A 14,763-nucleotide genomic window follows, 5' to 3' on the forward strand; every position below is an offset into this window, starting at 1 on the left:
TAAAGTAAGTTGTGGAGTACGCGACTGACAGTTCCGGCAGTTGCTTGTTGAGTCAGAAGGGAGAAGGCAGAGCAGGGCCGCAACCCATAGCTAAGCACGCTTGACTCGAAGCGCAGCAGATTATACAGTGGGCAGATCTCGCAGGGCTGCTGCATGCCAGCACCTGTGTGGCTAGATTGGTGTAGTGAGATGTGAGATGCAGCGTGAAATGCTGCATTGCTGTGAAACTGTGGGTAGCCACTGGAAAGTTGTGCCTAACCTTTGTGCTCTACCCGAGCGTCCATCACTTTGATTATACCAACATTACCGATTTCCTCACTGCTGACATTACCGCTGACAGGAGGCAGCCGAATCTGAGACCTGGACCTGATGCTTGAAGGCCATGGAGCTTGTTTTTCTGACTCGCAGCCGGAGATCTGCATGAAACAGGCACTCTGCTTCTCCGAAGCCTAGATGCCCAGTTAAAATTAAACAAGGCAATTGAATCTTGCCCAGTTGTGTACAGAAAAAACAAAGTAAGGCAACAAGCCTTTTTGCGCTTCATCCTGTTTTTTCAATGCTGCTGATGTTGAGGGTACACATAAGCTAACTCACTTAACTATCTTGCAATATATAATTGCCACCTAAAACAACTTGTATTGCAATTTGTCCAAGTTCTTGCCAGTTGGGCACAATCTTCTCCTGGAAAGTAGCTTGTTTACCCACTGGGTTTATCACAGTGAATGGAGTGAACGTTCTTCTAGAGGCAGGGTGTCTGAATTTGATCACTCCATAAGCCAGTCGGGCGTTCCCATAACCTCATCTTCAAATTACCATACACCACTGACTTTATATTGGATTATAATCTATATATTACTAAGAGTTGCGAAAGTGTGCAATAAGATTGAGACTGCTTTTTTAGAGGTTTTTTTTGTGTTTTCAATTTTTTTTCATTCTTCAATTCTAATTTTTATCAATGTTTATTCTATTATACATTCTATTATATGAGATCACAGATATAGATTATAGATAGCCCCTGGCCTACAGAAGACGGGAATTAACACACTTTACGTACAGCTTGCACTTTAATTATGCACTTCAGATATAGATCTAGGTATGACTAAAAGGAAATCAACTTCAATTTTTTCCCCGCCCTCCCCCACCCCCCCATACCCCAGGGAAATTGAAGGAAATTTACTATGCCAACATGTTTGTTAATGATATTGGGGTCAAGGGATTTACTCTAAATTACTCTTTGCAGCACTTGACGCCATGGGCGTCATCGTACCAACTTTACACCCAGATATTGATTCCCATCACTGAAGACCACAAACAAGATACAACTACTATTAACCAAATCTATGCAATCATCCAAAACTGGATGGCCACGGATAGCCTATGCCTGAACGATGAGAAAACCGAGAGCCTCATCGTAGGCTCCCCCGCCCGCCTAAAATCCCTGAAGGATAGCTACTCAGCCATAAATATCAATGGCACCTCCATCCCAGTCTTGAAACAAGTCAAAACACTAGGCGTCTGCCTAGATGCGAACCTCTCAATGACTAAGCACATCAATGCCCGATCCTCATCCACTGCCTATACCACGAAACTCATCTCACTTAGCCGTCAATTCCTCACTCGCCAGAACAGCCTTACCCTAGCTCGAGCCCTCCTCCGCTCAAAACTAGACTACTGTAACCGATTGCTAGTAGGCACCACAACTACTAATCTCGCCAAACTCCAACTACTTCAAAATAAAGCCTTTCATGTAGCCTTTTTGGTTAAAACAGAATGTGCACATCTCCTACATTAGAAAAGAAGCTCATTGGCTCCCTGTCAAAGTGAGAATCTTCTTCAAGGCCCTGATCACTGCTCATAAATGTATCTTTAATGACGCTCCCATCTATCTGAACAACAGTGTAACCCAAAAGTTGTCAACTTGATCCCTAAAATCATGCTCCAGACCTGCCCTGAAAATCCCTTGCTACAAGAGGAAAAGAGCGGGAGGCTCTAGCTGTACAGTAGTTGCTCCAAAACTGCGGAACACGTTACCGGCCCACATTAGAAATGAACACTCCCGCCAGCGTTTTAAGAAAATGATCAAAACCTGGTGCTTCGATAAATTTGACTAAATCCTAATCAAAACTGTCGAGATTTATATTTTACTGAAACTGAATGTATGCATGTAGCCTAACTTAAAGACTATTCAATGTCATTATCATGTTGAAACTAAAATATGCATTTAACCAGTACCTTTGATCGTAACTATCTAAGTCGTCTCTAGACATTTATTGCCTCCATTATGTTGTAACCTAGATATGTATGTAACCATTACCCTAAGATTGTAACCAGCAAAGATTTCTAAGTAACCAATGCTGTGATACCCTCAGGTTTAGGCATGTACAAAATGCAATAAATAAAAAAATTAATAAAAAAAGGAGATAAACTAGGCAGGGCTGCATGTAGCTAATGAAGGAGATGGTCAAACAGACCATCCAAAATCAATTCCATCGATCCCATCCCAGTGGAGGGCTTCCAAGATACCAATGATTACAATAGATTGTACCCAGTCAACTCTACCTTTTTTAAATCCTTTAAACAGTCTAAGCCTGCTGTAACACCGAAGTGGACATTCGATTTTGTGAGATTGATTGCTCCCCTCCACTCCCCCGGTACAGGAGGGCAAGCCATTTTACACCACTCTAGGTAAGGCTCACAGGGTCACCTGGAAAAGAACCCCTACAGTTAATGCCTGATTTACAGGATGCTATACGGGAAACCTATATACAGGTTGATGGTGCTTTTAACCATTTATTGAATCAAGAGAAGTTTGTGTTAGAAACCAGCATTATGATCGATCATATTATTCCATGCTTCAGTAGATTTGAGCCCCTGTGTAATTGAAGTCTGCAGTGACCCACATCTGTGATAAGGCAACTGTCTTGAGCATTTCTGAGATGGAAAGCAAAATCTATGGGAATGCTTTACAACTGGCAAATGTATTTGTGTAAATAGTTTTTAGGGCCCTAAACGGCCATGTACAGTGAGATGCACCAGCTTAACCTACATTCAGGGCCATGAGTTCTGTTAGTTATATTGTTTTTGCCTTGTTAACATCACACATTGGCAGATGTTTAAAGACATGCACATTTTTGAACGTACAGAGAGAGTGACCATAATACCTTAGTTATTACTTTAATTTATGAATTCGTTGACAGCAGGTCTGTTGTGGCCATCCCCAGTTGAACAAGATCTTTAAATTGATGTAGCCTCAAATGCAGCTTGTTTTGCCATCCAGAGCTGTTGGCTGAAATTCACTGAGCGACTGATCCCTTATTGCACGGTTTTTTCACCGATAACCATAGTGCTCACTAGTTGGAAGGTTCTGCCTTGAATGAAACACTGCTGAAATCCATGCACCCTTTTGTTACAGGGGTCCTGATAACCGGAAAAGTGAGTAGCTGGTTTGACAATGAATGTAAAAAGGCTCAAAAAAACGTTTAGCTGGTATTAAAACAGAAAGCAGTAATAAAAATCTGGAGGTGAAACGCTAGAGATTCACCTTTAAGGCTATTATAGAAACGAAGAAACAAGCTGAAATATAAAAGCCATGGGAAGATCTTAGGACAGCCAATTGTGAGCATGACCAAACGAAATGTTTGAGAATTGTTGCATATGGAAGTACTAATGCAGACCTTATGCCAGTGAGGATCATCCCCGGCAATTGGCAATACTTGGTTTGAGCAGGTTTGAGATGTGTATGGCTGGTTCCTGTGTTGAAAGCTTATAAAACTTGTTACCACTGGGGTCAGAGCTTCTGAGCTTTAGACCTTTGTAAGATACCTATGTGTCAAGAGTTTTTGCAGTTTTTAACTAGCGCTTGGAACCATCAGGAAACATTCTTAAAGTAATAGTTTTAAGGTTGTTTTATTGAGGTGTTGTCATCTATTTGATCAATTGTATGAAATCATTTTACATTTTAAACACATGTCCTATTTGTTGTGTTATGCGTTTGGTGAAACTGTATGAAATTGTTTTAAAATATCCTCTCTTTTAGAGCTTGTGCTTTTATGGGTGTTAACTGAAATAAAGCAACAGAGAAAATGAAAGATGTCCACATGCACACCATTATTTACTTGCTCAACAATCAATTATAACTAGCTAGTGGCAAGTGCAAACATTGAGGTCTGTCAAAGTGAAACATGAACACATTTGTAATAGCTTGAGCTGAGATTATAGATGGTCTAAAGTGCAAAATGGGTTCAAATCCCGGCTTCGCATCTTAACTACATTTTTGATCCTGGGCAAACCGTTTTTTGCACACTGCTATATCTGTCAAAATTGGAATAGAAGGTATTGGTTTTGCGATCATGGGGTGTGGTGGAGGCTGGACAACCAGGTATTGGTTTTGGACTTCATGGGTCTTTTGCTGGCTCAGCATGTGTTTGCCTTTTGGACCCAAGCAAGACCCCTGGCTTCGATCTCCCCATGAAGTCTCCAGTTCCCCCAACTCTAAACTGCACAGTAGATCCGAAAGCACACAAATCTAGTCGGCACCAAGAGGTTGTGTAAATGGCAGAGGCGTGCTATACAAATCCCACGTAATATAACGTAGGCTTTCTGAATGTTTTATTCATCAGTACTATCAGTGGTCACATGCCTGCCGGTTTTATTTTGAGCACTTTGTAACTTGCCTTTGTTACTTTTCCTTTAAGAAACTGTACGACCTGAATAACATCCACGCACTCATGTCAGTTGTTTCTGGTCTTCAGAGTGCTCCCATCTTCCGGCTCACGAAGACTTGGGCGGTGAGTACAGCGCATAGAGATGGTTCTGTCTCTTAATTTACCCAACACATGGCACTCCCATCTGTCCTCTGTCTGCTCTGAAAACTGCAGCGGGTTAGAGAACCCCCCACCCCTTCTTGTAATGATCACTTTGATCAAACATTTTCCCCTTCAGCCTTTTTCCATTTTGTCCAACGGGGAGGAATTAACATTTTTGTTTTTTAACATTGATTCCCAACAGACATTTGCTTAAAGGCAGAAGCCTCTTGTTTAGCACAGACTGATGTGTGTGTTGCTGCTAGAAAATTACAGGGCATAGTAATTCCTCTTTAAATCACGTTGAGGATTCCCTGAGTGTTTTTATTTAGTGTTTCTTTCAAATATATATCCAATGTTTACTGCTTTAAGCATTTTGTAGATGTTGTCTTGTTACTAGTATCTATGCTCTCCTCCTGTTTGCCTCTGAATGCACATAATCTTTTCAAATGTACTAAGCTTCACCCTTGCATGTTTTCCGCCCCCTAAATTTGTATCCCCCCAACCTAGCTTTTCTTGACAATTGATCGAAAAAGTGCACAGGTTTTTCCACTTATTGTAACAGCATGAACAATTCACAAAATATCTCTATTACAAAAGTATCCTGTAGATCTTTAGACAATTACACTGAAGGGTATTTCATCATTTTATTTTTAATTTAGATTGTTTTGAGTGAACAATGTGGTCTTTGTGCCTTTCTGGAGGTGGGAAGGAAGTTAGAGAAGAGGCTTTTTGACAGATCGTCAGTGGGGCGAGAGTGGGTTGCTAATGGGATAAGCATGTGTTTGTTATTGGAGGTTAGTGCATAAATACTCAAGATTGTATTTATTTATTGGACACCTGTATGGCGCCTATACACCAGTGTTTCAAGGTCCCGCAAGACAAAAGGTGGGGTTGGAGGGGACAGGGGAGAAACAATAAATGGTCCTACTAGGCTTTGTGACATTCAGACCATGTAAGTGCAGTGACCAGTGCGGGGGAAGGGACAGGACATGACATGACGGGGCGGAAGGGCTGGGTTAATGGTGTGGAGGGAGATGTGCATGAGGGGTGGGGCTCTGGGGCAGGGCAAGTGCTGAGCGGAGCCCAGGAAGGCAAGTGCTAGGGCATCCTGGGGTAAGTGTCCCCATGGACAAGCACTGGTTAGGGTGCTCAGGAGGACTGGACAAGGAGGGCGGCCTGGCCTATGTAGGAACAAATAAGGGGCAGGCACCAGTCGCAGCGGCAGGGGAATTTTAGCAACGAATGGGGAGAGGAAAGGAGCAGGAGAAGAGGAAAGTCTTGAGAGGTTTCCGGAGCTTAAGGAGATCCAGCTCAAGTCTGAGGGGGGCAGAGGGAGGCTCCTACCAAAGGAAGAGATCTTCCCTCCCATCCTCTGCTTGGAGAAACATCTGATCTGCAGAGAGTTGGAGCTAGAGGACCGGAGGACTGTAGCACCAAGGGAGTTATTTCGGGTGAGAAAGTTGGATGTCGCAGGCTCCCAGGTCCCAGAAAGCCTTATGGATGATGCTCAGGGTCTTGAATTTGATGCTTGCAGCCACCGGGAGCCATTTGAGAGATTTTAGGGCAGGAGAGATGCAGTCCCTGGGCTTGGGCCACGGATAAGTCTAGCAGCCCTATTGTGTATTAGTTGAAGAGGGCAAAGGGAGGTGAGAGGAACCAGAGCTATGGAGACATTGAGCTTCTGGGGAAAGGTGAGGAAAGGGAGAATGCCTCTGAGGAGGTGCAGATGAAAGTTGATCTTCTTGGCAAGGTCTGAGATGTGAGGGGAGAAGGAGAGAGAGGAGTCGAAGATGACCCCAAGGCATGGCTGTAATTATAAGGGGGGATAGGGGTTTCTGTCCCCCCTAACTTCTGTGGCATACCTTTTTGTCCCCCCCAACTTTTGGAGGGAGGACAGGCGGAGCTGCAATCATCAATTATGTAATTGGACAGCGCAAGCCCGGCTGGGGTGCCCAGTAAGGCTTGCACTGTCTCATTACATAATGCTGAGATGCCTGGTAGCTGTGCTGCAACACATTCAGGGCTGGGATGCCCTCCATGGCTTAATCCCTCACCCTGGCTGGCCTGACTCAAAGTCAGCAGCCAGGGTGCTGAACTGTGTGTTGCAGGACCTGGCGCCTGTGCTGCCATGCTAGCAGCACTTCCAGGAGCTGCGGCGCAGAGAATCGCTTTCTGGCTTTGTATTAGTGTGACACACAGACAGGAACTAGGAAGCTCATTCAGCTTGCTGGTTTCTGTGTGGAGGTGCGCGAGTGCGGCGAGGTTAGGTCGGTGTAACATGAGACGTGGCCCAGGCGGCATTTGAAAGCAGAGCAGAGTTTTTATTTTTTTTAAATCCTTTTTAATTGTGTTTGTATATGTTGGTTGGGGGGCTGGGATGCGGGTTGACCCTAGTGAGGGACGTGTCACATTTGGACAATGTGAGCAGATCTCACAGTACACATTAAGGCCCCAGGTATGAAAACACACTAACAATAACAAACATATTCTCTGGTGCAAGCCACAGCTCTGCAACGCCTCTAAAATTAGTCTTGCCACTTTTCAGATGCTACTAAAGCCCCACCATCCTAATTTAAAAAAAGTTGGCGGAAGATGCGCCCTCCCCAAGTGGAAAGTGTCAAGCTGAGAAAACTTGTGACCCAAAACTGTCATACTTTGTAAATTCCGTAAAATGAAGCTGAGTGCTATACGCCTTCCAAACATGGTGAACTTTTGTTAAGCAGTTTTTGCTCTAGGTGCGCAGAAGGAACCGTATGGAATTTTGTGTTAAAAGCTCACTTTTAGGTGCCCTGTATAACTTTTCCCCCTGCTGCCCAAAAATATCTTCATCAAACTGGCAAAACGTATTTCTAGTTGTGCAGACACTTTTTCAGGAAGGTGTGGTGCAAATTAGTAAATGGGTGTCATGATTCAGGTTACAGGCCACGAAAAACTGCTTCACTTACCAAACTAAGCAGGGGAGCATCCCGAATTGTAAAAGTGAGGGGGGGAGGAGCAATGAAATGCAGTATGTGGAATTCCACATGGTCTCATTGGCGCCCCCAAACCGCCCACCCCTACCCCAATCTACCTTTTTGTTAACATTAGTGGAAGATGCCATTTTAATACACAGCAACAAAAGTAAAACCGCAGGATCATTCCAGCTGAAGGAAACCTGTCTATTAGAGCTCTGTCCAAGCCCTCTTAGGCAAAATACATGCACATTTCCTAATTATTATATGGATTGCACCAAACAGAAATAACGTCACAGAAAAAGACATTGCAAGGCACATCATCAGTCCTTGATACTTGGAGGCACCATGGAAGTGACTTTAAATAAGTGGCCATGAATAAGTCAAGTGACAAATAACTTTGTGGTGCAAACTACCTAAATTGCACTTTTGTTATACGTGGAGCAACTCTATAGTCATTAGGCTTTTCCATTATAATACCATGATACATTAACATAAGCTATGAAGTGATTGAGTCACTTTCAAAGATGCAGATAAGGCACCATGTGATTACATGATTTGCTCAGGATCACACACTTGGTTATTTGGTGACACTGGGATGTGGACAATTTAAGCAACCGCGCACATCTTGCCAGGTTTAGTTGATGTAGATATTTATTAAGGTTTTGCTTTACATTTCATGTGCTTAAATAATTATTTATAGCAATGCCTTGGAAGCAAACCACATTACATAATAAACTAGCCTTTCATAGTAAACTAGCCATACACTATATACATTGTCATAGAAATATGTTGAGCAATGGGAGTATGACTTTAGTTTTATTCTCCCCATACTACATGCAAAGTCACAATAGCACCATGTAGATTAATGTGAGCCTAACAAATCCCCCTTGGGTTTTAAAGCCATAGTCATTACTTCATAAAACATGCAACATTATGCACCCTTCTCACCTCTGATCACACCCTCCCATTCACATTTCTAAAGGGAGAAAAGTCCCTGCTAATAGTACTGCCCTCCCTCCCATCAGTGCTTAATCGCTCACATCGTAATGCTCTGTTAATACAGAGCAATGTGAGGACCCTCGGCTGCCTGGAGCTCCATGGGACATTGCCTGGCAACAGGACACCTCTACCATTCGGAATAGGTAAGGTGTCTTGCTGCCAGGACAATGAGCGTGCTGAGCAGGAATTGCTCAGCACACATTGTCCTGCCGGCAACACCTTTGCCATTGGGCACCCTCTTTGATGTTCTGAACGGGTGAGGTGTCCCAATGACAAATGTCCCGGTCTGGCTCTTAAAAGATCCACGGGGGCAGCTTCCCCCTCCCCACCTCCTCTCCCGCTTGGTACTCCACAGCTTGGAGCCATTTGAACACAGGAAAACATAACTTAATTTTAATCTGTCAGAATCTTGTAGAAAAAAATCTATCAGCACATACACATATAAGGTGCTGTGCAGAACCCAAGTTTGGAGATATATGGCATTTAAAAATTGATACCAAGTATACTTGGTCACCCAATGCACTGCATTAACCGATGGCTTCTGCCTTTGAATGAAAGGAAAAATCAAGGGAATTGCTGACATTCCAGTGAATCCGTTCCTTTCAGCCATGGCTTCATAGTTCAGCTAGGACAAGTCAATTTAGCCCTAATTTTCAGGGATCAAGGGGTGATGAAGTCTGGTCTGCTCAATGAACATTGCGCCACTGTTTGCATGTGTTATTCTATATGTGCATTTAAAGGTTGTGTGCACAGTGTGTTTCAATGGAGGTGCTGGGTGCATTTGTGTGTGTGTGAGTGTATGCAAGCATATGTTGACTTTTGTGTCTGAATGAATGATAAATAATGCATTGCTTGTATGTTCTATTGGAATTAAGTTTGTGAATGTTATGTTGTGTCACTGTGTGCCTGGCAGGCCGGCTGGAGAAGTGTGAGGGCCCAATTGATTTTTAAACATGGGTCACCAGTTTTATGAAAGTTATAAAAGAGCGTCGGCAATGGACTCTTGTGGTGTAGTAGGCTAATGTTATCCCTCAGGGATTTAGGTTGTTTGCCCGAGGTACAAAATCACGGCAAAATTGACCGTAGTCATTTTCGCTGCCAATACGTTTTTACATCGGTACAAAAATCAAACCCATGTCCACCCAAACCTCCAGTTCACCTATAAACCACCCTACATACCTTTTCTCCATCCGCCGCTCTCCTGTACCCTGCAGCATCCAATCCACCGATCTAATGCAGAGAAAGCAAGGGACACCCCCCATAGCCCCCAAAGTAAAAAATACCAAACATGAGGGGCGGGGGACACCCCCGCAACCCCAGCTCTTCATGTTCGGTATTTTCGGCTTTGAACTAATCGTGGTGACTGAATTTTGTCAAATCTATCATTCAACCAAATTTTATCAAACAATTTGGCCAAAACGATCCATATGAGCCAGCACCTGCCCTCCCTTCACCTCACCCCTGTCCCCCCTCCCCCCAACATTTACAGCAAAGTTACTCCACTGCCCCAAGGTTGTTTTGCCTCAAAGGAGTGTTAGGGAGGGGGGCCCCAAAGAGTGCAGCCAGAGAGTGGGGAGAAACGGAGAGCAGGCTTCCCAATGAGAAGGATCTCAGTCTTACTGGCATTGAGGTAGAGATCATTAGCAGCACACCATGCCTGGATAGCAGTCAGGTTTGAGAGAGGAAGAAGAGGGGGGTAGAGGAGGGAAGCTTGAAGGAGAGCGGTCTCAACGGCATAACACTGTAAGTGAGGGGAGAAGGTGGAGATCAAGTGGGTCAGATGGGCAAGGTAGATATTGAAGAGCCACTGCAATAGGATAGAGCCCTGAGGATGCCACAAGTAGAGGGTGAGGAGGCGGAGAGGAAAGGGCCCAATTGCACTTGGGAAGGTCGTTTGGAATGGAAGGTGCTCAGCCAGGTAGGATAATGGGTGAATCTGAGTGCGATAGATTCTTAGAATACATCCAAAGAGTCACAGGAGACTAAAAGCTGCGTGGTATTTTGTTGTCTGAGCAAAGGTTATGGAGTGCGTACTGGGTATTCCTTCAACTTTAGTTGCTTCCCGACATTCTATTTCTTCAATTTAAGGAAACGCCATTAGATGTCTTCCCTCGCTGGGATGCTATTTTGGTTACATGATTTGAAACTAGAATTACAACTGTACATCATCATTAGAGCTGTGATTGATAACTTTACAATTTAACCGTTAACATGCTTTGCCATCTCCCTCTCTTTAGCATGAGGAAAGAATAGCATCTTGAAAAATTTGGCCTGAGGCTATGTGCCTAAGGATTATGAACATTGAAGTAACAGTAATATGACTGATTTAGGCTGCCATTCTAGATTGATGTTCGAAGGGATTGTGTCCTCCGACGTATTCCTTATCTTTGATATACGTTTCCAGGTTGCTGGCCTCGGAAATGTTTTCTCTGTAGAGGGCGCTGCGCGTCGACGTCCGCCGAGTCGATGTAACTCGACGGCCACCGTATTGGCGCTGACGTCACCATGCCCATAAATAGACACGCGCTGCGTCCGTTGCTCAGTTCCGTTTTTCCGCGCTTCGTGGTGCCTCGGAACGTCATTGCTCAGTTCAGTCAGTTTATCTAAATCTAATTGGATGAATATTCCTTATCGTTCTCGATGACTTCTTCATACGAACCGACAACGCCGCGATCCGGCTTCAAGAAATGTCGAGACTGCGGTAAAAAAAATGTCAACGGATCCACACAGGGTCTGTTTATGGTGCTTGGGGTCCGAGCACCATTGTTCTGAGTGTGAGGACTGTATGTCCATGACGCCGAAAGCCCTGAAGGAGCGAAGGGGAAGCTCGAGAGAGGTAAGTCAGCCAAAACCTCCTCAAAGGTTTCGTCAGCCGAGTCGAGGCATTCGTCTCCTCGCCGTCGAAAACACTCCCATTCTAGATCTCGAAGCAGCTCCCACCATTCGTCGAGATCTAGACACTCAAAAAAGAGACGTCGAAGGTCCCATTCCTCGTCGTCTTCAGTGTCCCCAGAAAGAGTTTCCTGTCCCACCAAACACAGTTCTCAAACCGAGTGGGAGGAATTCAGAAAGAAAATGTTAAGGTCTTCGAGAACGCGGCCTCAACCCCCTCAAAGACAGCTGAGGGTGATACCCTGGGTGAAAAACCCAAAAAATCAAAATGCCGCAAGTCGCAGCACCCGGGGAAACATTCCACCCGAGAGCGCCATGAGCCATCGGGTAAGAAGGCACCGTCTTCGATGCCGTCGTCGTGGGTTCCTTTGCCGTCGTGTAAGATTCCCTCGACGCACGGGTCGGCGCCATCGATGCTGTTGTCGAAGGGTTCCTCGACGCATCGGTCAGTCGATCGACTCGACGCCATCGTCGACGCCGATGAAAGAGAGGACCAAGGCTCCACAGCCAACAGTGTTTTCAAGGGCCTCCGGCACGACGCCGAGACCGTCGTCGATGCCCTCGAGTAGGATCCCGATCCTCTCAAATTCTTCGAGGCCCCTTCCAGTTTTTTAGACGCCATTTTCGGCGCCTTCGAGGCCAGTTACATCGGCGTCGACGACTTCGACATTTTCTCGTCCAATAACGACGAGTTTGGCTCCTTCAGCCCTAGAGATGGGCTTTACTCCATTTCAGAGAGAATACCCTGGTCTTTCTTCAATTTATGAAGAAAGAGAAGACTCTGACCAAGAAACCTTTGGTTTACAGAGATCCTCACTGCCTGCTGCAGAGGATTTCACCTCTGAAGAAAGGAGGCTGAAGGAACTACAGGACTCACTTCATGAGGCCAGTGGACTTGATACTTCCCCAGAAGTGGAATTTGTAAAGCCAGACCCAGGGGAACATGCAGAAACACCATATAGAACCCTGATGGCAAGAATAATTTGTTTATGGGTTGGTCGAACGGATATATTGGACAAAGGCCCACAGGAGGACCCCGGTGGTCCCCTTCCATGCAGCCCTACAAAGAAAAATTGCTTCCAATTGGGAGACTCCCGAAGTCATCCCAGCAGTCAATAAAAGACTGTCGACAAAGTATATGGTAGCGGCTGCTGACCCTGAATACCTGCCAAAACACCCTACCCCAGAGAGCCTGGTGGTTCAAGCGGCAACTTCATCCAGCAGTAGGACTGCTTACCCTACTGTCCCACAGGACAGGGATGACAAGAGGTACGACTCTATGGCAAAGAAAGTCTTCTCTGCCTGCAGTATGGCGTTGAAGTCCATCAACGCCACCTGTACGCTCGCCAGGTTCAGTCACACATTATGGGAGTGTGCTTCATCAGCGGCTGACTGCATACCCGATGGAGAGGAGAAAGCCTTCCTTAACATCATTCAAGATGGCAAAGATGCCATGTGCGAGTCTCTTCAAACTGGCATCAGCAGGACCATGGCAGCTAGTACAACAATCCGCAGGCATGCGTGGTTGCGAAAGTCTGGCTTTGCTCCAGATGTACAGGCCAGACTTTTGAATATGCCCTTTGACAGCTCTTCGTTATTCGGAAAAAAGGCTGATGACAGTCTGGAAAAGTTAGACTTCTAAAGCAGCAGCAAAATCCTTAGGAGCTGCTATCCGCCAAACTCCTTTTCACCCCTCAGGAACAGGAAAGTCCTTTCGCTATTATTCCGCCTTCGGAAAAGGCAGAGGACAGCCGGCTCAAAGAGGCCAAAGAAGATCCACCCGAGGTGGACGGATCAAAGGTACTAAGACCGCAGCAGCAGCAGGTGCCTCTTTACCCTCGGCATCTGCATCAGCCGCCCCCAAACCACTCTGAGGCCTTTGCACACCAGTCACCTGTAGGGGGCAGGTTAACTCACCATCTGACAATGGCAGGCTATAACGTCAGATGATTGGACGTTGGAGACAGTTGCCCAAGGTTACTGCCTACCCTTTCTACACATCCCTCAGAGTCATCCACCGGGGAACAGCTCCCGAAAAAAGTTGCAGATCCGCTCCTCTTGCAGGAAATTATGGACCTGCTAGAGAAAGGTGCCATAGAACCGGTACCTGTAGCGGACAGGAACAAGGGCTGGTACTCTCCCCTACTTTCTCATACCAAAGAAGGACGGAGGACTGAGACCCATCCTGGACTTAAGAGAATTGAACAAGTTCCTCAGGAAGGACAAGTTCAAGATGGTAACTCTCTCAGATCCTTCAGGCCCTCCAGCTTCAGGACTGGCTGGTATCTCTGGACCTTCAGGATGCTTATTTCCATGTGCCAATCCATCTCAAGCACAGGAAATACCTGAGGTTCGCAATTGGCAACTCTCATTATCAATTTCGAGTTCTGCCATTTGGGCTGACCTCTGCCCTGAGGGTCTTCACCAAGCTGATGTCGGTAGTGGTGGCGAGTCTAAGGAGGGAAGGGATCCACATCTATCCCTACCTGGACGATTGGCTGATCAGGGCCGTATCTTCGGAACAGGCCAAATTATGTCTGCCTCTTCCTTCACAGACTGGGCTTCTCCCTCAATTTAAAGAAGTCACAGATGATACCATCTCAGAGACTCCAGTTCATTGGAGCGGTCCTGGACACTTCCCTGGGAAAAGCCTCGCCACCAGAGGTGAGAGCTCAAGATATTCTACAGATGGTCACCAAGTTTCAAAATGCCCAACGTCTCCCAGCCTTCGGCTTTTTGAGGTTGCTAGGCCTCATGGCATCCTGCATCTTCCTTGTGCCAGAGGCTCGCCTGAGAATGAGATCTCTTCAGTGGGCACTGAGAAGTCAGTGGTCACAATTCTCAGGGAGAATGTCAGACCTCCTCCGGATTCCGGACAAGGTAGCCCACGACCTTCAGTGGTGGGCCAATTCAGAGAACATCTTGAAAGGAGAACTGTTTTGGCAACCATGGCCGGAGATAACAGTAGTCACAGATGCCTCGCTCACAGGGTGGGGAGCCCATGCCAACGACTTGACCATCAGCGGTCGTTGGTCTCCATCGGAGTCCAGACTACATATCAACCTATTAGAGCTGAGAGCGATCAGACTAGCGCTGACATCTTTCCTGCCATC

General features: G+C 45.7%; 1 protein-coding gene across 7 annotated transcripts in view; it reads left to right on the forward strand.

The window, feature by feature from the left end:
• The window catches only part of RALGPS2 (Ral GEF with PH domain and SH3 binding motif 2), a 2,782,724-nt gene that overhangs the window by 1,559,267 nt on the left and 1,208,694 nt on the right, over positions 1–14,763 (forward strand). For all 7 annotated transcript variants that reach the window (XM_069641167.1, XM_069641168.1, XM_069641166.1 and 4 more), the window contains one exon: positions 4,695–4,787. In XM_069641167.1, coding sequence (XP_069497268.1) covers positions 4,695–4,787 — 93 coding nt within the window. The remainder of the gene's footprint in view (positions 1–4,694; positions 4,788–14,763) is intronic.

This window comes from Ambystoma mexicanum, chromosome 1q, assembly GCF_040938575.1.
Source record: "Ambystoma mexicanum isolate Mex_15411 chromosome 1q, UKY_AmexF1_1, whole genome shotgun sequence".
NCBI lineage: Eukaryota > Metazoa > Chordata > Amphibia > Caudata > Ambystomatidae > Ambystoma > Ambystoma mexicanum.